General features: G+C 45.4%; 1 protein-coding gene across 4 annotated transcripts in view; it reads left to right on the top strand.

The window, feature by feature from the left end:
- ttc28 (tetratricopeptide repeat domain 28) overlaps positions 1-22,974 on the top strand; it is a 134,507-nt gene that overhangs the window by 61,810 nt on the left and 49,723 nt on the right. For all 4 annotated transcript variants that reach the window (XM_030435986.1, XM_030435985.1, XM_030435988.1 and 1 more), the window contains exon 3: positions 19,668-19,815. In XM_030435986.1, the coding sequence (XP_030291846.1) occupies positions 19,668-19,815 (148 nt within the window). The remainder of the gene's footprint in view (positions 1-19,667; positions 19,816-22,974) is intronic.

The following is a 22,974-nucleotide window of genomic DNA, read 5'->3' as shown; positions in this document are numbered from 1 at the left end:
TGTTAACAGTATTCAGTGTGGACCCGTTTCACCAGGTCAGCACATTTCGTAGGAAATCATATTTTGGATGATGGATTTAAACTTTATTCGGTGTTGAATCGGCGCTGTAGTTTGACGTGCACACCTTCAGAAATGTATCTGCACATCGAAACAACTGTGATCAGTCCGCTTGGTAATATTTCTCCAGCTTCTCTTCCGGTGCTTTGCGTGCTGCTGATAACAGAGGTTGGGACTTGTAGTTTCCCCAGTAAACACACTGCTCTCTTCAGCTGTTGCAGTCCCTCCTGACCACTAGCTGCTGCTGTTCTTGGTTTAAACTCCTCCCGCTGACAATCCAGTCACTCACTACGTTTACATGCCGGTGAGAAAATCGGATTATTGTCCGGAGCATGTCATACCCGGTACGATAGATGGCGCTGTACCCATTTCAACTAGTGGTAACAGAAACACCTCCGGCTGACCTCTTTACGTCACCAGCAACAACAAACTGCCTCGGCATTCCAGAAAGATGGCGTACGAAGAGCGAGACGAAGCTACATCTTTGTACATTACGTTGATGGTGTACATGATAATTACACAAACTAGATGCACAATGGCGCTCTTTTTTTGCGGTGATTTCGGAGGAAAGACGTCGTCGTCCTTCTACTTCCGGCTCACGGACCCGGGAAAGAAATCTCAAGCCTGCGCAGAACGCAAAATCCGATCCGATCTGATGGAACGTATACATGCAGGAGTAATGTGATTATCAATCGAATAATCTAGGTGTTTTAATCCGACTATGAGAAATCCGATCCGGTCCGATTTTAGTCAGATTAACCCAGTAATTCAGTTTTCTTGAGTGTCATGTAAACACACTGACTGCTGCCATAAACAGACACATTATTGGACTTGTATGAATGCTCAATATGGCAGAAGCCACTTGCCTAGATTATGGCGTCGACTCTCCGTAGAGAAACATAAGTCATCCTTCACTCTTGTCTCTCGCTCGTTCAGTCATTCTTCTCCTTCATTCACCTGTCAGATTGTCCATATGGAGGCTGACAAGTCTGGTTCTGTTGCCCAGTCCAGCCCTGGTCCTCCATTTCCAGCTCCTCTGATAGCGTGGTGAACACCAAAGGTCCCCAGCGCTGCTCTGTGCAGAGTCAGCCGGCAGAGCTGAGTTAAGTACCAGGCTTCTGTCAGGAAACACTAAATCACAAAGAGTCGAGGTGGATCAGCAGGAGGACATCAGAGAGAACCGGAGGAACAGTTCTCTATAAAACATGATCCAGTTTGACCGAAATCACTGAGAGTTGTTGCTGCGTGCCGCAAAGAAAGTTACACAGACGCAGAAACGAGCTCGTCATTCAAAATGTTATTTTAAGGAGAGAGAGACATGAGCACAAGAAATACAAATATGATGTAATATAATGTGGAGGGGTTTCCTTGAAAACACAGAGAACGTGTATAGTTGGAACACTTTGCACGAGCAGTTCAGGTTAAAAGGGTTAATGCTTTCACTTTCCTTTTTCTCAATAACGTGCATCATTTCCGTCTCAGCTCAGATCAACTGAAGGAAGCTGACAGGAAAATATCAGTCTTCATGCTGCACGTCATTAAAGCTTCAGAGAGCACGATGGGGGGAATCGAGGTCGTCCTTCTTGGCGTTTATAACAAACACACGGGGTAGTTTTCAGTTTCAGAGAGAAGTTGTCGTCCTTGTGTCTTCTTATGTTTCCTACTTTGAGTTTGAGAGGCAGAACATGGTTATGCATGAAGGATTCCCTCAGTGGTGACCAGAGCTGCTCTTTCTTTGCGGTGCATCTCGGGGCTGAGAGGACGACGCTCCCCCAGGAGCTCGTCATGTTGATGGAGCTGCACAGCTCCAGTATCCCCGGGACAGGTTTTTATTCCTCAGTATACCTCTCTGTTTATTTCACGCCTATCACAGCGTCTGCTGGTCGAGATACCGTCTCCGACTGAACCCTAATCTGTCCCAGGGATGATATTATTCCCCTTTTCTCTCTCCTCTCATTTGCAGCCGCTCCTCCCTTCATGCTCTCACAGCTCTCCTGAGAGCAGCAGCAACGGATAAAACACTTTTTCTTTCATGTAAGCGGAGAAAAGACAAGAGGAGGACGGTGCGTGACTGCACTCGTCTCATAACCTCCACCACTTCTCCGCCCGCACTCTGTTTTTCTCGCCGTTTGACATCAGGGTTTCGTCCGTTAACCTCTCTCCGATTGACTGAGATATTGCTGTCACACATCAGCACACAGTCTCTCTGTTGCTCCTCCGTCGCACTTTACACCCACTGAACCAGAACAGATGTGCGGGAACATCAGCCCGGTCTCACTTCATCTGTCTGTAATGACTCACTTTATCTGTGAATGTGTTTAAAGCGTGTGTCCGCCGGGCTTTTGTCTGTCTTTAAACCGTGCCAAAGTGGGTTTTTTCCTTTTTCCATCATGAGAAGAAAAACACTTACTCCTGCGCTCTCAGAGAGTTTTTCTGCGCTGCTTCACGTCGAGAATACTTAATGTGTTTTTTTTAAAATGCGCCGTATTATATTTTTTTTTCTCCCCACGTCACCGGCCTACAAATGGCAGAGCAGCTGCCTCAGAGGATGAATGTGACTCATATACCTGTGCTGTAATGTTGGCAGAGAGCGTCCCTGAACAGCATCAGGTGGGAAATGCTTGCATGTATTTTGTGTGTGTGTGTGTGTGTGTGTGTGTGTGTGTGTGCACTGTATGACAAACAGATGGGATTGTGCCAGCTGGGGGGTGGAGAGAGCGAGAGAGAGAGAACACCTTTAAAATGAGCTTTGTGGTGCTGGAATGAAAGATAAGCTGCAGTCATTATTTTGTGGGTTCAACACACTCACTGAGTGTTGAGTGTGTGTTTTGCGTGCATGTTGTTGTTTGCACTCAATTGTCATTCTGTTACTCCTGGTTTTTTTTTTTTGGGGTGATTATCTCAAATGGAAAATGACTTGTTAACCTGGTCCTTGTTATTTTTGCAGGAAGTCACAGGACAAAAGCTCCTTTTAGATAGAAAAGGCAGCACATCTGCAGAAAGATAAAAGCTGCAATGTGCCTCCTTGTCTCTCTTAAAGGGAGGTGTAATATTTATTCTTTTCCAAAAAGCCGCCACTGGGGTAGGCGTAAACATGTGACGTGACGTGAAGCACAAAGTTGGTTGTGAACAGTGAAGCAGGTCGAATTTGTCTTCAAAATAAGAGCTTTACATTGCACCCCATTGGAGTTTAGAACTGGGTTCTTAGCGGGGGGCTTTTAATTTGAAAGTAGCAACTGTTAGTAGCTTTCCGCTACAACAACAAGCGAACAACGAAGACAGCTACAGAGATCGAGGAGACGCTAGCATCTCCTGGATCTCAGCGGCTGTCCAGTTGCTCATCTTAATCTCCGAGGATGAAGTGATGGACTGACTGCTGTGATCAGCTGTTTCCTGGTTTTAAAACTCCCCGGCTGTGGGTCGCACAACAGTGCAGGTCATCGACGCCTCCGCCCATCTCACGCAATTGCGGCACATCGACGGCTCAGATATAGATAGCAGTGGAGGTGGAAACAAGTGTATCCTCCGAGGCGTCAAACTGGCGGACCAAAACAGACCTCCAATTTACGTACCTGGCCACAAAAAGGACGGGCAGATTGGCGGCTTGCTGCCCAGTATAAAAACAGCTACTGACAGAGGAACAGCCCGCAACCTAAAACCCTCTTTAGACCAGAGAGTTGTTCTTTGTGCTCACATGGAAATCAGCTGTTGCACCTGTTTCCATCTGTTTGCTAAGCTAAGATAGCTGACAGCTAGCGGTAGCTTAGTATTTAGCATAAAAACAGAGTGGTCAAACTTTACCTATGAAAATATAATAAGTAACATTTCAGAATTCAAACGTCCAAAAACGCTGAGAGCTTTGTTTTATATTTTGTTGCGTTGGGTTCCGAATGTTTTCAAACCAGAGAAACAAGTTGACTGAAGCTAACGGTGCTAACTGTGCTAACGGTGCTAACGATCTGCAAACCAGACTAAACGCAACGTGAATAAAACCAAAACACAACCTCGTCTGTGTGTCACGTAAGATATTCGCTTCTTTCTCCATCGAGCTAGCTGACGTCACAGCGAGCTGGAGCTCCATCTGACTGGTCGGATTTTCGCATGTTGTTTTGTCTTCTGAAATGAGTTCATCGTACACGTTCTTATCGTAAAGATTTATTGCTCAGCACTACTTTAGTGTTTTGGCCACAGCCTGTGTGTGTGTGTGTGTGTGTGTGTTGTCTTGTTTCCTCCCTGCAGCTCGCTCCTCTTCCTCTCTTATCTGCAGCTGTATGAAGTTCAGTCGTGACGCTTCGGGATAAACACAGATTTTCTGCTCAAGTTGAAACATTTTCAGCTTCCACGGATGCGTCGACGCTTCGCTCGCTGCCTCTCCTGCATCTGTTCGGCCCCACTTGTGTTATCATCGACTTCTGTGCCGCTTCTGAGATTCACATTTAGTCTCTTGCTTCGATCTGAGATATCACTGGAGTTTCCAAATATCTCTGCACCAGAAGTGATGAGTGAAAATGTTCCCATGCACTCACATCTACCTGAGCTCCGGCTCTCCTTTGTCTCCTCCGACACTTCTTTTGTTTATTTTTGCAGCGACAGGACACAATTAAAAGTAATTGCTCCGGCGTTAGCTAGAGGCTAATTAGCAACCGCTTCTCCCCGGACAAAACGGCACAACAAACCAGTTAATGTGGAGATAAATAGAATCATGATACATCGAGTAAATACAGCGAGCTGACACCGTTGGGCTGGTTTGGACCAGAACTGAACAGAGAAGCGAGCAAATCTCCAGAGACGATCGTAAGAACACAACGACTGGACTTCTGATCAGAGAGGCGCCTGAAGTCGAGTTCTGAGAGGACTGATGGAGTGAGAGGGGGAGAGAGGAGACGTAAACACCAGAGGAGGAGGTGAGAGAGGGGAGGACGAGTCTGTGGCATGATGGGAATTACAGACAGAACAGAAGTGTGTGTGTGTGTGTGTGTGTGTGTGTGTGTGTGTGTGTGTGTTTGGCAGCTATATATAGTGAGGTGATCTTACCTGCTTCTACAGTCTCAGTGGAGCTGACCCGACAGCGTTTGGACTCCACAAACACACGGTTCTGTTTGGTGCTCCGTCTCCTCTAAACTGATCCATCAGCCGTGAGAACAGCACTGTTCAAAAACACTTGAGTGTGATTGTTTTCTTTCTTTCTTCTTTTCTTCTCAGACACGCTGGTGCGTTCTGTTCTTTTTGCTTTCTAGTAAAAAGAATGAATAAATAAGTAAACAAAGCTGTGAGACAGAGGAGAGGGAACTTTCTAGAAGCTAAACATCGTCGCACAGATGTTGTCCGGCCTACGTAGCTAAATCAAGTCGTCAGTTGTCTGTTTTTTGTTAATAAGTCAGACTTTGTTGTGCTGCAGAGGCCTGTAGTCTGCATAGTGTGTTTTATTCTGAAAATCTACACGACGCACTACGGCGTTCTGCTGTCTGACTTCCTGTCTGGCTTGATCCGCTCCGTGCAGATCGTCGTGGTTGCGGTCACTTTCCTGACACGTGGCGTGGCCGAGCAAAGGTTGTAAACCAAGCTGAGACGGGCCGGTGGAGTCTGAGGGTCAGAGGTCGATCTGTCAGCGACCGACGACGGATGATGGCGATCGTCACAAACGGATGGAAAAAGGAGACGCAAACCGCCATTTTTATAACAACGGCATTATCCCAGAGGATTCTGTCCGGCGGGGGAAATAGAGACTCAAAGTAAAATAAGAAAACGATAAAGAATTTCTGCAAGGAAGCAACCAAACGCTTTGGTTTCCTGTCGGTCGCCTGCGTCCACGAAAGCTTTTTAACCACCAGATCCGACCTGCTGAATTGCGGCAGAGGGTTATTTTGTGTTTTGTGAATCTGTTCTTCTTCTGCGTCTTTATAGTTTGTGTGAATCTGAGCTCCACCTCGGCTGCTTCCAGTCTTTATCTGACTCGTGAGTGGAGCACTGGCGGCGGCGGTGGCGGCGGTGCAGGAGAGCAGAGAGAGGAGCGTGTGCTGTAAATAACGCAGATAATAAGCTATTGAAAACATGACACACGCGCATAAAACGCTGACAGGTTTCCAATACGTATCATCAGCCTCTGCTACTCCTGCAGCGTGTGTGTGTGTGTGTGTGTGTGTGTGTGTATGTGTGAGTGTGTGTGAGTGTGTGTGCCTGCTGTATTCATTGCTTCAGCTTAGCGAGGCAGTGGGGAGGTGCAAATGTCACGCTGTCTGAAAAAAAGCTAGGCCAACTGACTGTGGAAAGTCTCAGGAGGACTGTGAGGAGGAGGAGGAGGAGGAGGAGGAGGAGGAGGAAGAGGAGGACACTGGAAGACACCTCAGAATGTGAAAGTGCCGAGCGAACGGTGGAAAACATCGCAAATCTCTCTCTCCGCCTCGCCGTGCACGCGCTCGCACTGTGCATCGCCCTGTAATCACATTCCGGAGCGTTGCTTCTGTTAAATTGAATTGTAATTGGCAGACAATGGCCGTGACATCACAATTCACTGGATGGCTCGTATGGAAGCAGCTCGGCTAAATTGAGCCTAAAGTGGGCCATGCTTACTGATGAGCCCGGAGCGCTAATGAAAGAATAAAGGAGCAGGGAGCAGAGCACATATAGGAAGCGTGGAGGCGCCGAGGAGAGAGAGGAGGTGTACTTACCCTGGAAATTAATTGCCCTTTGGGACCGCTGCCATTAATAATTATAGTGTGTGACAGCAGCGGCAGGATGTCGACTTTCTCCAGCGTGTGTGCAGCCACACCGGACTGATCTCCGCTGGAATAATGGAGCTGTTATTGTGAGAAAAGATTGTTTAAGAGTGTTTTGGATTACCCAGAATCCACCTGCAGTCGCTCCTGGTGTGTCACGCTACGTCGCACCTGTACGTTTTATGACACATCGGCTCATAGAAACGCGTGTTTACGACGTTAATTGCGGCTCGATTTGTTGAGCTCTGATGGCAAACAAATCTCATACCAGACTTTTTAGTTTTTTTTATCTCTTCTCTCTCTTTTTACTAGCAGCGCAGGAAATAGTTAGTCGTCTCCTAGACCTCGTCTCGTAGCAGAGTGTGCAGGATTTTACTTTAACGTCTTGATGTTTTGATATTTATTGCGCTCATATAAAAGCGACGTGGCCTAGAATAAATGTCAGATTTTCCTGGACCGTTCACGTCACAGATGGACTGCTGGAGTGTTTCTCTCGGTGTATGAAGAGGTGTCACTCTCACAGATGTTACGCTGTATAATCTCACACCACCGACTGCTGCGCTGTACTTGTTAGGAGCCAATAATAGAAACAACTTATAGAAACTCCAGTTGTTAGAAGACAGAGTCTTACTGACAGGAAACTTTCTGTGCATTTAAACAGGAGAGCAGTTCCTGAAAGACTCGTTTTATTAAACTGATGATTGAAATCTGCTCCGGCTGTTTCAGCCTCACTACAGATTCTTCTCACAGCTTCCTGTGACAAAATAAAAACGATGTTTCCGACGCCGAAGACTCTTTATTTATTTTGTTCTCGTGAAGGTTAGAGAGGCTTCAGTTAGAGACGAGTCGACTCTGTGTGCTGACAGACTGTGGAGGTAAATTCACCTGTTCAAGTGTCATGAAATCCCTCTTTAACCTCACACACACACACACACACACTCGGTCTCATCTTCTCATTAAATTACCAAAGAGGCCTTTCAGTCTGCTGAGTAGTTTTAGTATCGTTTGTTGTTTTGCACCAACAGCAAAGTCCTCGTGTGTGTTTTCCGTTCTGGCGCGGCACATCTGTAGTTTACAGCAACAGTTCAGATTTAACTTTGACATTCTGTCTTTGACATCTCACAGAAATGATAAATAAAAGCAGCTACCGGTCGTCGATTCTGCCGGCTAAGATTCAGTTTATTAGCAAAAGCTAGTGAGCTAACGTTAGCTCAACGAATCTGTCTGAACTTTTAAAAATGTTTCTTACTTGAATATTCACAAACACAACGTCAGGCGACATATTTATCAGCATTTATGTCAGATTTCATATCGTCAGAATCTCATTATCACAGGAATACCGTCGTATTATTTTCGGGCGATGTCACACCTCTTCCCACGCACACGTTTCCTCGCCTAGTTACGGTTGCCATGCTGTGATTGGCCCAGCCGCCGCTCTGGGGGCGGGGTTACCGAGGGGTCAGCTGGATTTAAAACGTGGATTCCCCACATTTCTTTCCCCGCTTCCATCAACATGTGTACGTGTTCTCAGCTGATAATCCATTTACGGGATTAGTCGGAGCGAACAAAAGAGCTGTGAAGGAATTAATTACACGTATGTACACGCGCAGAAATCTGTTTATTTGTAGCATGTTGAGCTGAAGCACCAGGGAACAGAGATGTTGACACACTGAAGAGATGCTGGTTTCTTTTTTACGACTCGTGTCTGCTCAGCTGCTGAATTATCACAACCTGTGAGGCTGGATGTGAAACAGAGAGGGTCTAATTAGCTTTGTAGGGAATCATTAGGACTGTTGCTCTCTCTCCTCGCCCTGATTCGCTGAGTGGGAACTGCATGCGTGGCGTCTCCTGACTCCCCCCCCCCCTCCGATAATCACTGGTCTCTGCGTTGCGCCGCCTCCACCCTCCCGTCCTCCACCTCTCCTCATCTCTCCCTGGATGATTCGGCTCTAATTAAGACGGCGAACCTCCGAGAGAGGAGGAGGGTGTTGACCCTGCTTTCAGTTTGGGAGTTAGAGGTGTAAAAAAAGTGGAGGAGGAGAAGGACGCTGAGAGGAAGAGACCTTGAGTGGAGAAAAGAGAAAAGATTATAACGAATGATGAGAACTTTAGATTTAGACAGTACGTTTTGTCTTCACGCAGACGGAACAGTGTGATGCCTATCACAGTGAAGCTTCTGTCATTGATCTGTAAGAGTTTGAACACACTGAATTATTTATTTTTCTTTTGATTTAATCTTTAAAAGAAAAAAAATCAGCCTGCAGATGAGCTGCAACTGCTCCTGTCAGCTGGGAAACACAATAGGTCCACTTCACACAGTCTTACATGGTCCAAGTTCATGCAAAAAACAAAATTACTGATAATAAACACAACGTGTTTTTTTAAGGATATATTCAAACAGAAACAGACATTTTGTGACCTCAGATCATCCCAGCGTGAGAGTAACAGCAACAAAAATACACTATAGTCCTTTATTTCCTTATTTTATGTATATAAAATGGTCAAAAACAAGTGTTTTAGTGCATAAAACCACAGAAACATGCTGGATTTTGTTGTTGTGGGCTTTAGGTCGGGCATGGACGCTCTAATGTGTCTGATTGGAGTCAGGTTGAATCAATCCACTTTTCATACAGACTTTAGTTTGTACTTTTTGTGGTCGACATCATCTTTGAATCAGATTTCCACCAAGCAGTCCGGTTTCTTTTCAGTTCATTATGCATTAAAGTTTATTTTTATGTTCTCAATATCAAAAGTTGTCCTGCTGTTGTGATACCTGAACACACTGGTCCGATACCAAACGTTAGAGTTTAAATTCTGCAGACTGGAACATCCAGCGTCGCCTGAGCTCTGATGAAGGATTTCAAACTTTTTTCAGCAGTCCTTCGCCTCAAACATGTTTACTTGTTATAATAATCGACCACATAACGAGACTTTAAGCCGACGAAACACAAAGAAGTTTAGACACGTTATTTACAGTTTATGTCCAGATCCGAACATGATTATACTGAAGCTGTGTTTCCACCAAACAGTCCAGTCCGGTTCAGTTCGGGACAGTTCGGGACAGTTATGGTTCCCTGACGAGGTCGAACAGTACAGCCAGCGTTGTCTCGCTGCCTTCACAAACAGCTGCCTGCTGTATGTTGTAAGTACATGACGGGTGATGTCACGGTTCTAAAGTACTTGGAGTGGAGTGAACCAGCGGATCCTCCCTGTCTGGATCGTGGTCGTCCTCCATCGCTGCGCTGCCCGGATCACTTTATATCTCCTCTAACTCTGCCGTCTCTCCTCTCAGCTCTTCACATTGACCTCCCTACTCATTTTCCCCCAGCAGGTATATTTGCTCCCCTCGGGGGTCAAAGTTCGCCGAGGCAATCAAACGATCAGCCGCACACACGAACGCAGCGCCCGCCGCTTGACTGACAGCCTAATTACCCGGCGTGAGAGCGAGCGAGCCACTCCGCTGTACCGCAGTTAACAGGATCAGAAGGCCGCTTGTCCTCCTCGCCTTCACGCTCAACCCCTTTATGCATATTTCTTCCTGTAAGTGCTGTGTGTGTTTATGTGTGTGTGTGCTCAGCGTAGAGGGAGCGCTCTAGATTTGTTTCAAAGATGGCGGCCGATAAATGAAAGGGTCGAGGGAACGGCTCGGGGTCTGGGTGTGCAGATAAAGCGGAGCAGAGAGTCGGAGGGGGGAATTGCTTTTAGTCGCTCGGAGGAGAATAAACCTCCTGTGTCGAGGTGAACCAGGATTACTGACGGAGTGTGTGACGGAGAAAACGCTTTCTTTAATTCAGAGCTGCGGGTTCAGAGTCACTCAGCTGGCACGCCAAGGTTAAACGTCCGAGCTGACGTCCCGCTCAGGTTATCAACACTCTGAAACAAAATAATGCTTCAGGTATTTTTGGTACACTGAAGATGGAAAGTCCTAGTGGAGAGCACAGTGGAACAGCTGCGGTGAAGTGAGGTTATACGCTCTTTAAGAGGAGATAAAAAGAGCGCGGCACGTCAGCTGGCTCTCTTCACTGACCTCCACACATCACATTTCAAAGAGAGTGTGTTGAGTTACACGTCAACGCCATCAGTGCTCTAAACCTGATGCTGCGGCCTCGACTGAAGACAGGAAATGAACCGACGCTCCACAAATACATCAGGTTTAATCACCCGTTTGATTTGTAGCCACCAGGGGGCAGAACAGCTCAAATACAAGCTGATGTAATGATAATAATAATAATAATGATAATAATAATTGCATATTTCCACATGCAGCAGACATCGTCGTCCAGTGTTTCCGGCCTCCTGATGAGTCCGATATTCACCGTCTTCACCCTCTAGTTTGGTCTCCACCATCGTGACATCTCGCATTCTGAATCCTCGAATTTGGCATTACTTCTTCTTCTCCTTCTTCTCTTTCCTCTTCTTCTTCTGTGTTTATTGGCGGCTGGCAAACCAACTTTAAAGGTGCATACCGCCACATATCGAGTGTAAATGCTGCACTTGTTATGTCGGCTAAAGCAGTTTATTCTTTACATCTTATCTATCATCCATCCCTCTTTGCTTTCATTTGTTTTCTGTTTATGTGAGTGTTTCTGCAAAGTTTTTGTGTGTGTGTGTGTGTGTGTGTGTGTGTGTGTATTTCTGGTTTCTTTTAAATGTTTTTCATCTTCTTCCTCTTCGTTGCCAAAAAGATTAAAATATGAATGAAAAGTATGGAGTGTTTGTCTCCAGAGGGAGCCTTCAGATCCCTTTCTTGTTAGAACTAAACCCTGGAAACTGTTACGTAATCCCTCAACATCTAAACCGTCAGTGATAAAAACACTCACGGGTCCTCTGTGAAGCTGGTGCCGCTTGGCCCACTGGCGTCCACTGGATGCTGATCACAGTTAATGACCCGTGTCATTCGTTAACGTCCGCTCAGCGTCGACTCTGTCCGGTTCCATCTGACAGACGGAGACTCTTAATTGTTTGGCTCTGGATATGTTCTGCGGTCCCTCAACATGCGACGATGTGGGCGTCACCGATGACCCGACACGCGGTCGTGCACATCGACACGCTTTCAGACACGCTAACGTCAACATTGGCTCAGAGAAGCACTCACACACGAGACATCTCTGTCCGCCATGAACAAGGGTCAAGAAAAAACTCTAAGGTCAACTTCATCCTCACAACTTTTTAAAACACGCTTCAGTTCGACACACACGGATGTGGAGCCATTAGCGTGTGTGATGGAGCCCACAGCTGGCCGTGTAACGTCTTCATTGGTCCCAGTGGAAACAGCGGTTATGGCCACTCCAACTCGATTATTGCATCTCAGCCAGCGTCCCAGTGAAGCGCCGATAAATATTCATGAAGATTAACCAGGGAACAGTTGGTATGTGTGTGTGTGTGTGTGTACATATGTCAGTGAATGGGAGCGGCTTTGTTGTGGAAATTAACTAAGTACATTGACTCCGGTTCTGCACTCAGATCAGACTTTTCAAATGAAGGACTTTTACATGTAATAGAATATTTATACACTGTTGTATTGGCAGACGGTGGGAAGTACAAATACTTTATTACAGTGCAGCAGTATGTTTCAGGTATCTGTACTTTACTAGAGTATTTCTTGATGCATTTGAGGAGATAAAGGATTATTTTTGTTTGCCGCCTTCCCAACATCACCAGACTGATTTTAAAAGACGTAAGAAGCCGTAAACAGACAGAGAAGGAGACTGGAACGTGGAGAAAAGGCGTGTTAGTGTCTCGTATCTGCAGAGAGTTTCTGATTTTCTCTCTTTGTTGCTGCTCGGGACGCTTTACCAACCCAACATGTGTCTGTTTGACGTCCTGGGAATGAGACTCAACAATCAACTGTCTTTGTGGTGCATTCAGGAACAGCTGGGACAAATCCTACTGATTCTACCTTTAACTTTAACAGTCTATGAATTGTATTAATATGACCTGAGCTTTAATTAGCTTTGACCACAAATGTCCTTCAGAGGGAGACTTTTTACTCTGATACTCTGAGTACATGTCAGAGCCTGTAATATATTACTTTTACTGGAGTAAAGAAGCTGTACTCTTACTTTTACTGGAGTAAAGAAGCTGTACTCTATGACTTTTACTGGAGTAAAGAAGCTGTACTCTATGACTTTTACTGGAGTAAAGAAGCTGTACTCTATTACTTTTGCTGGAGTAAAGAAGCTGTACTCTATTACTTTCACTGGAGTAAAGAAGCTGTACCTTATTACTTTTACTGGAGTAAAGAAGCTGTACTCTATGACTTTTACTGGAGTAAAGAAGCTGTACTCTATGACTTTTACTGGAGTAAAGAAGCTGTACTCTATGACTTTCACTGGAGTAAAGAAGCTGTACTCTATTACTTTTACTGGAGTAAAGAAGCTGTACTCTATTACTTTTACTGGAGTAAAGAAGCTGTACCTTATTACTTTCACTGGAGTAAAGAAGCTGTACCTTATTACTTTCACTGGAGTAAAGAAGCTGTACTCTGTTATCGCCCACCTCAACAACTTGACAGTCTTTTCTACATGTTGACTCAGTTTCACAGGTTATAATGAGGTTTTGTGTGTGTTTCCACTTGTTCTGTGGAGATGCTGACGCTGCAGCAGTGTTTACAGTCTGTTAGAAGAACCTGTCTGGATCGCGTCGCCCAGCGAGATGAGAGGCCTGTTAATTCCCAGACTGTGAGTAACTGAGGTCTGCCGGTCTGATCGTACTTTACTCCGATAATAAGGTGCGTTCACTTCTACGAGGAGGCGTCCTCACAATACAGATTGCTGGTTTTTAACGACCGTCTACAGGCTCTTAAATAATGATCTCACTCTCACACACACAGCTCACAACTCACACAGCGTGTCGTTATATCACCTACTGTGGGATAAGTGGAGTATTGACTTAGCAAAATGAACTCTGGCTTTCTTTATTAAGCGATGGCCCGGTAACATCCACAGCACCGAAGACGATTCCTCTTCCTCTTTCTCTCTGAGGGAAGCACGATCTGAGAGGACGAGTCTGTCTTATTTTTACAGTTTGCAAAGATAAAAGTGGAGAATCTACCAGTGATATTCAACTAAATTCTAATAAACAAGCACACAAAAGCAGGCGTTAAATGTGCTGCTAGCAGATATCAGCAGCCGTAGCCTCGTTAGCTAACGCAGCTGATGTTGTCAACGTAAAACTTCAATATTCCTGAAAGCTGAAGCTCGAGAATAAAACAGAAGCTAAAACATTGACATTAAAGAGTTGTGTTGTGGTCGTATTCCAGAGTATTATCGTACATTATTCTGAATAAAAATGGATCACGTCCTAAAATCCTAAAACGCTGAACTCTTTGATTAGATTACTACCTGAACTCTCTGTTCTAACCTCCCGTCCTGCTTCATCTTCCACTTTTTTTCTACCCGCTGCAGTTTTGATTCTCTTCTGGTTTGACCTTTTTAAATATACCGGTCCAGATAATCCCGTCTGAACTGTTGGCGTACAAACCGGCCCGATCATCTGACTGTTTTTTGTTCCGTCTGACTTCTTCTTCAGCGGTTCATCCCAGTTTTTTCTTGCCAATTAACTTGATGAGTTTTAATCGAATCATGAAGCGATGCCAGAACTGCGAAGAGAAAACCCCCCGAAGCTCCGACGAACTCCAGAATTATCTTTTAACAGCAACAACAAACAGTTATTGATGATTGCAATAAGTCTTGTTGGTCTGTAGCCGCAGGTAGAAGGTAGAGGAGTTATAATACTCGTTTGTCAGTTGTTGTGTAATTTACTATTTACTGTTTGTCTCCTGTGAGAGAATTAAAGCCGGCTCCTGGCTGCCAGGTGCGTCAGGAAGCTCTTCTTCATCCTCCGTCTCTGACAAATTACTCGGGGCTTCGTCTCCCTCGTCCACGTCCGTCTGAGCGCCGTTAAATCTGCTCGCTCGCAGGAAGAGAGGCGAGGTTCAATCCTCTTCTGTCGCCCGGGTGAAATGAAACGCCTGCGTGTTTTCAGGCAGATTCTCTCATTTGCAAAGACATCAATCTCCATCACGTCTGGTTCCTGTGATCCTCTCCGGCTCGTGCTCGCACCCTCGCTCTCTCTCTCGCTCTCTCGCCACTTGTGTCGCCATCTGCTCTCGATTAATGTGAGTTACGAGCAGTAATTGAAGCATCTGTTCATCCGGTGTGCATCCGGTGCCCTGACACACCGACGTATAACACACCCAACTTGCTCTCTCCTGCATTTTGTTTAACGTTACGTCACTTTTAAACACCTCGAGCTGCTCCAGTCGTTTGGAGCCAGTCGGTCGGTCCAACGCTTCGGTTCTGACTGAAATATCTCAAAAACTATCAGAGGGATCGCCTCGTGATCTTGAACACACTTGATATGAATGAAATCTGATCCCCTCGACAGAAAGCCTGTAGGATTTTTTCACTTGATTTTGGATTATTGCAGATAGCTTCACTTGTTGGTAGAGTCCCTGCTGGCAAACGTACCGAGGGCCAACGGCTCTGGACCGGGCCGAACATTACAACAGAAGCCAGATGAAGTCCGGAGGTGATTTATGGAGTTTCATGGCAGATATATAGGAGGGGTGATGTATTATTATAGGCTAAAGAGAAGCTAGCATAGCTCTGGTTCCCTCAATAGAAGTCTGCAGGATTTTTAAATTTGACTTTTTGGATTATTAACGAAAAAGAATCTCAAATGTATGATTCTTACACGTGTCGTTCATCAGGATAATCCTCACAGATGAAGCATAAATTAAATCTCCAGCAGATGACGTCACGGTCACATGACTTACACAAGTCTTACTGCACACTTACTACACAGGTTTTCTATAAACTGATCAATGTACAAGTTGTAAAGTCAGAGTTAGTTTGGAGGAAGGAGATGGTGACGAGGTGCAAATGTGCAAATGCAACGCCAAGCTACAGCAAGAGAAGATGTTAGAGAAGTGTCCTCGCTTCAGTTTCAGCTTCACGTCATGTCTCATAACCCCCCTCAGCTGTTCTGGAGTCAGTGTAAAACCACAACGTCTCCGGGCTCGCTGCTGTAATAACCCGAAGCGTCCTCACTCGTCAGCAGCTCGTTTTTGGACACAGCTGCTGGCTCGTCATCCAGCGGAGGAGTGGAGAGCGTCTGCACAGCTTTTCAACTTTTCAACTTCTCAACTCGCTTAATTCCCAGAGATCCCTCGCCAAAAGCCGAAGGCGCTCACTGATAAGATAACGAGCTGTACGTTCAGGGATGTGCTGCTGGTTTCAGGAGGTTTTCAGGACAAAATATAGACTTTACTGAGAGTAAGGACGCGGCACGTTGTCGTTTTACACATTTTGTTATGAAGATATTGATCAAGGAGTTGTGTTTTAATCAGGAGAGAATGATCAACACACTTTGTTTACCTTTCTAGCTTCAAAAAGTGTTCTGTGGACTTTATTTTCCTCTGAGAGAAGCTTGTTTACTCACAGTTTGTGTTATTACCTCATTAATGTAGTTAATATTAAAGATCTGTGATTGATTTTCTTCTCTAAAACTACAAAATGTCACTTTGAAGTAGCCTCGGTTTTGTTTTCTCCATCAGCGAAGCCCCCCGATGAGCTCCCAGAATGCTTCACCAGTACAAAGAGTATTTAGACACACAGTCCTGTAGGCGCAGGATGAGTCTCGTCCCCTTTTTATTGATCGCTTTGCTTTAACTGACAGCGACCTGTCAGCTCACGTCGAGGAGGTTCGTCTGAGTGCTCGACTGGGAATCAGCGCGAAATACCTGCAAAAACCAGACGAGACAATCCAGAAAAACTGCTGTGTGTGTGTGTGTGTGTGTGTGTGTGTGTGTGTGTGTGTCAGTCTGGTCTGTACCCCCTGTATGTGCTTAGCAGGCGGCGTAGCCAGACTGAGCTGATAGGCAGGATGTGTGTGTGTGCAGGAGGCTGGAGGTGCTGCTGGTGGAGGCAGACTCTTCCTGCTGTCACTTTCTGTCTGGCTCTGGCATGTTTACACCCGTGATGGGGGGGGGAGGCTCACACACACACACACACACACACACACACACACACACACACCTGCATACATCTAACACACACACACACAGGACTCAGCCTATTGTGCTGCACCTCCACTCTCAGAATCCTGCAGAGATAATGGCCGTCTTGCTATGATTATTACTTCTCCTTTGATATAATCACCCTCATCTGACTGAAATTATCCTCCCTGAAGATTCACCAATCAGAGGAGGAAGGTAAAAAAAAAACATGGAGTCAAGAATACGAGACTCTCCGTCTATCGTAGAAGCCAAATCAGTGTGAGGGCGACAGATTTTGAGGGGCAGCGTTAAGTAGAGGTGGGCAGACAGGTGGTGGCGTCCATATGTCGCGCCCGGCTCCTCGTCCCCGTCCGGCGCCGCCGCTCTTCCTCTCCAGCCTGGACGAGGGTCAGAGGGCAGGCTGCTGTCTCTCTCCGCTCAGCATGGACACTTGGCATCAGCGCCGGGAGATGAAACACAGCGGCCGGCATGTGTGTGTGTGTGTGTGTGTGTCAGCCTTTGTTGGCTGATATCAGACGCCCTTTATGCATCACAGCAATATCTTTCATGTGTATGTAGATTTAATATATCAATATTTATCAATTAAACTGTGTTATGACAACATTTTTCCACCTTAAATGTGAATATTTTCTGGTTTCTTTCCTCCTTATTGACAGTAAAATGAATATTTATGGGCTGTGGACAAAAATGAGACATCTGTGGAGACATGTTGGGCTTTAGGAAACAGAAATCAACATATTTCACCATTCTCAGACATTTTATAGACCAAAAACTGATCGATTAATTGATAAAATGACCCAAAGATCAAAAATATAATAATAATTTCATGTGTAGCAGTAAAAAGCTAATGTTAGGCTACAAACAGATGATATCACAGTCACATGACTTAAACGTCACCTCTAAACATCTTACTGCACAATAACTACACAGGTTTTCTATAAACTGATCAATGTACAAGTTGTAAAGTCAGAGTTAGAATAGTTTGTATCTAAAGTGGGCCTGTAAAGACGGACTAGTGAGTAGATGAGTCTCGTTTAACCTCTGTAGTCTCATTCAGACACTTGTTAGCAACCAATAACTGTTTTTAACACACAGAAGAGTTTTATAATTAAACTATGGGACAGAAATTTCAGACATTTAACTGAACACCAATTAAATAAACTCTCAGACTTTGACACGAGGGAATAGGATGTGCAAAACTGATTTCTGGGTTTTAGGACTACAGACTACACCACGCTATCGTTGCTAAAGTAAGTGCTAACTGCTGCTAAATGTAGTTAGGCTAACTCTGGTGGAGGTGGTTTATCAGGTGGAACATTCACAGGGTGTTAAACCAGCTGGACACTAATATTTAGGGCCTTGATTTATCTTTTTGTTTTGTTGTGTAACTCTTTATAGAAGCTACGTGCTTTATTTCCTCGTACTCTTCAGTGTAAACCAATCAGCTCAGCTGCTTTTAGCCAAACAGACCAAACTGCTAATGGAACAAATGAAGAGAAATGGTCGTCGGGTCACTGAATGAGGATTATTATATGATTATATGGTCGTCGTCGTCGTGGCTGCCGCTGACTTTTAGGCTTTTCTGTGACGAGTTATTTAAGAGACGAGGCCTCGGACGTAATCACTGACCATTTATCCCACTTTGTGTTAATCAGTTCACATTCTGCTCCGACACCGACGAGCAGCGAGCTGAAGGCTCAATGCGTTAGATTAGTCGTGACCTCTCGGCTGCATTCGTTTCAATGAAGCCGTTGGCGGGACAAAGACGGGTCGCGGGCTGCGGAGAAGTGGCGAGCAGGACAGGAGCTGCCATGTAATCTAATTCCTCTCCGCTTTGTCTTCATTCATTCGCTGTCATGACAGATTACGCTTCAATGGGAGGAGGGAGGGCAGGATGATGAATGAGGGAGACAAAAGGGGGGAGGAAGAGAGAGAGAGAGAGTGTGTGTGTGTGTGTGTGTGTGTGTGTGTGATGTCATGATTCATTGTCTCTAATCTTGCGGTGAGACTCACTAATGAAGTGTGTTGTGTGTGTGTGTGTACAGGACATACAGAGTGTGTAAACAGTGTGTTCGGGTCGTATCGGCGCTGTGCAGGTGTCGGACTCACACTCGAGCCAACAACGACTTTTTAATGGTTTTAGTTGTGTGAAGTCGTTTCTGCTCCACCTGCAGCTCGAGGACGCACGACTGAAATAAATCAGCTGTTGCATTTATTATAAATGTTTGACGTTTGTGTCCCTGAAAGGATTTAATAGAATAGCATGCTAACACGCTAAACAAAGCGGGGAACGTTGTATTTTACTTGAGTATTTCCAGTTTCTCCTCCTCGATAATTCTGGGTCGATTATTACGACTGCAGATAAACTTGTTAAGATTTTGCATTGATTCGTATTTTGTGTCATCGCTGTGATTATAAGGGTTTGGTCGTCAATCTGTGCACCTTATGATACCTTTCTTATTAATAAAGGTAACCTCTGAAGTCTTGTTAGGATACATTTTTTATCTTGTGTGTACGAGATTAAATAAACAGTCCTTCAAGCTTGTGGTGCTGCTGGAGAAAAGGATCCATGACTGTAGGATTCATCCTCTGGGAACCAAGAACGTCTTTGCAGAATGTTCAAATGTTTCGCAGCGTTCAAAACTTTCAATCTGCTGCTGCTGCAAAATTTAAAGTCATGGGATCGTAAAAATCTGATGGATTTATTGATATTATATTTTATTTATCTTCTTCATCTGTGGACCAGAGTGGGGACCAACATTTCTGTAAAAAATAAAGAAACAATTACATGATTGTAGTCGTTGAGGAATAAAAAATATGGATGAAGAAGCTGCAGAATCTGACCAGCATGTTGTTTGTTCTTCTCCACGCAGGCCTACTTTCGTCAGGGGGTTGCCCTGCAGTATCTGGGCCGACATGCCGACGCCCTGGCAGCGTTCGCCTCCGGCCTCGCCCAGGACCCCAAGAGTCTCCAGCTGCTCGTCGGCATGGTGGAGGCGGCCATGAAGTCTCCGCTCAGAGGTAAGAAAGCTCGACTGAGTTCGTCTCTCTGTCCTCGTACTGTACGACAACACCAGGCAGATTCGTGCAGACTGAACATTTATTTGTCTCCTCAACAACAACTGCAGAGAGAGAAGTCGACGCCGGGGAAACTGTGAAGTTACAATTTTCTTTTGTCCTTTTATTCAGCGAGTCTCTCCGGGGAGCGCGATGTGAAAAAGCATAAAGTTGTCTCTCATGATTCAGATCTCACCGAGAAATGGATGCATATGGAATGTGACAAAGAAAGAGATAAGAGAAGAGAGAAACGTGGAGAAAATAAATAGATGGATTGAATAGAAAGAGAAACACGTAGACGTTGAATTTGAAAGTAGTGAGGCTGTGCGGGCGAGTCGGAGAGATCGGACACTCACCTGTTGAAGAAGGCAGACTCACCTGCACACAGCCTGAATCCTCAAACACCTGAAGCTTCTTCTTTACAGTGTGGAGGCTCAGAGGTCCACATGATGTCCCAGTAGTCAGGTGTGGTGATGTTTACGGGCGTGGATCTGCTGCCAAAGGCCCTTTTCATCGTTACTAGTTAATGTCACTTTGACACAAAGTTGGGACAATAATCCACAAAGAGCTGCTTCTTTTAAGGTGGAACATTTCCTTGCATGTCACTCAAAGCACAAGCTGATGTTGTGAATCGATCAGCACGCTTTAAATGTTGATGTGAAGTCATCGACCGCTCTGTTATTTATTGTAATTGTTGTTGAGATTGTGCGAAATATTTATCGAAGTTTCTTGGTTTGCTTGGTTTGGTTTATGTTGCATTCTTTGTTGTCTTAGTGTTGCTACACGATGTGTAAAATCTTTTTGATTTTGGAGAGGAAGATTGGATTCGTGAACTGAACGGAGGCCTCATCCCCGGGTACATAAGTATTTTTCTTTCAAACAAGACCTGTCAAGCGCTCGCCACAGCAGCAGGTGGTGATGTCACCTGTGCTGTCAGGACACGCTGGCCAATCAGAAGACGTCAGGCAGAGGAGACAAAGTTTTCCAAAAGCTCAGTTCTCAATATATCCACATATGTGTGAACAGGTGAGGAGATAATGACTGAAATTCTATTTTTGGTTGAACTGCTCCTTTAATGTTGCACCAGTATGTAAAGTTCTTCCAGAGGACCGTCAGTAACGAGTTCATTATGTGGTTACTGCTCAGAACTGGAGAGACAATGTTGATTTGGGACTTGTTTAGGTTTTTTTTTCGACAGGAGTTTAATTGCAGCTTCGTTAAGAGCAGACAGCACGAGAGGTTAATCAATACCTGAATCAGAGGGAGATACTTAACAAGTCTGGAGGGTCAAAGAGGCAGAAAGTCACTGACGGTTAATCGAGCGTTTTGTGATAATCTGACATCTGATCAGTTACATTTCCATTCCAACTGTACAGAGCTGAGGAAGAGGAGGAGGAGGAAGAGGTTCACCGTGTTTGTTAGCACGACTTCGCCTCTCGTGGAGCTCACGATGAAATATTAACGAGGCGGTTTCTCGGCGTGTCATTGATCCGTCCGCCCCTTCAGCTTCTCTGCGCACTTTTTATCTGCAGGTTTCAACCAAATGAGCCGATGAAGGAAAGCGTGCGGACCATCACGGGCGGTTTGCAGGCTGGAGTTTTGGCGCAGGATTATGTTTTTCTGCCCTTCAGCTGTATCAGAATGAGAGCGGGGCTTCTTGGGAATACAGCCTTCATACTTGGCAAGCGGCAGCAAATGTCTGCGCACGTGGAGACACCGGAGAGCAAATCTGCTCGAGTATTCATCTTAATGTTTCTGCCTTTGAGGAAGAGAAAGAAGGAGCGCGGGGTCGGCGGCTAACTGACCGAAGCAGCGCCGCTTTCTCTTTCTTCTGCAAACGAGAGGCGTCGCTGCCAAGTTTACAGAAGAGCTATTTATTATCGGTTCTCTTCAGCGGAGCATGAAGTATGCAGGAGAGTCCGGCCTCAACTTCTGCAGAGCTACCCCGCTCAGATCTGATGCACTGTGGGAGGCCGTCCTGCTCTCCCGGGGCGCCAGCTTCCAAAACTCAATCTCCCCCAAGCTTCAAAGCAAAGCGAGCCGGGGAGCCGAGGAGGCCGAGTATCAAGTGTTACCAGGAGTTGTCGTGCTCGAGTAAGCAGCAGGAAGGGAAACATGTCGGACTATGAAGAAGGCCGATACGCAGCGAGCGCAGGGGGGGGAGGTGGAGTACCGGCGGCGTGGAAGAGGAGGCGCCCCGACGAGTTATCTGTCTCCTGTTGTGTCGGCTGATGTCTTTCTCAAAGGATGAGATGAAGCCAGACGAGTTGTTAGAGAGAAGAGGAGATCCCTCTCAGTTCTGATCCGGTGGATGTTTACCGAGCCCGCCTTCAAATGAGTCTGAGACATTCTGTTACATCACCAGAATATTTCGGTTCAGCGTGTTTACCAAGACGACAGATGTTAATGAGAGCAGCTGGAGTTCAGCTCAGAGAAATGTGACCTGATTCTGGTGTTCTGGTGTTCTGGTACAAGTCAGACGGGTGTTACGGTAATTTTAAAACCCAGCATGAGTCATAAACAAGTGTGTATCGAAAGGATTTTATGTTTCAGCACCAGATTCAGGTGAAGGTTGATCTGCAGGACGACAGATCTGAGACCTGCTTCTTCTCGTTTCTCCCCTCAGAGGAAACATTAAAGTGAAACTCGCCAAAATGCAACCTAGGTTTTATTTGTGAATGTATGTGAGTCAAACCTTCATGTAAAAGCATAATTACGACGAAAGAGGCACTTTTAAGATTTACTGTATTTTCGTTTTCGAGTCAAACTCATTTTCAATGGGAGTGCTTCGGGCACTTTTACGATAGCATCAAAATCTCTATTTTTAAAACAGTAAGAAGTCTCGACACAACATGAAACTTTGCTGGTAGTATCACCAGGGTCTCTACACATGAACACCAGCATTGAGAACATTGTTTGTGTACACAGAGTTTACTAAAAAGAAGGTTTTTGAACAACTCACGTTAGCAGTAGCTTGTTCCGCTCGCCGCCGTCCTGCCAGTGGAGAAGTGTCGATCTCAGAATGTGACGTAACCTGGAGGACAGTTAAGGTGGAACTACTGTCTTCCAGCAACAACGCGACGCGAGATCTCACTTGACTTTTCCGGCTTTTGATTTTAGTCT

Source organism: Sparus aurata, chromosome 12, assembly GCF_900880675.1.
Source record: "Sparus aurata chromosome 12, fSpaAur1.1, whole genome shotgun sequence".
Lineage (NCBI taxonomy): Eukaryota > Metazoa > Chordata > Actinopteri > Spariformes > Sparidae > Sparus > Sparus aurata.
Note: the sequence above shows the minus strand (reverse complement) of the source record. Positions and strands in the feature narration are given on the sequence as shown.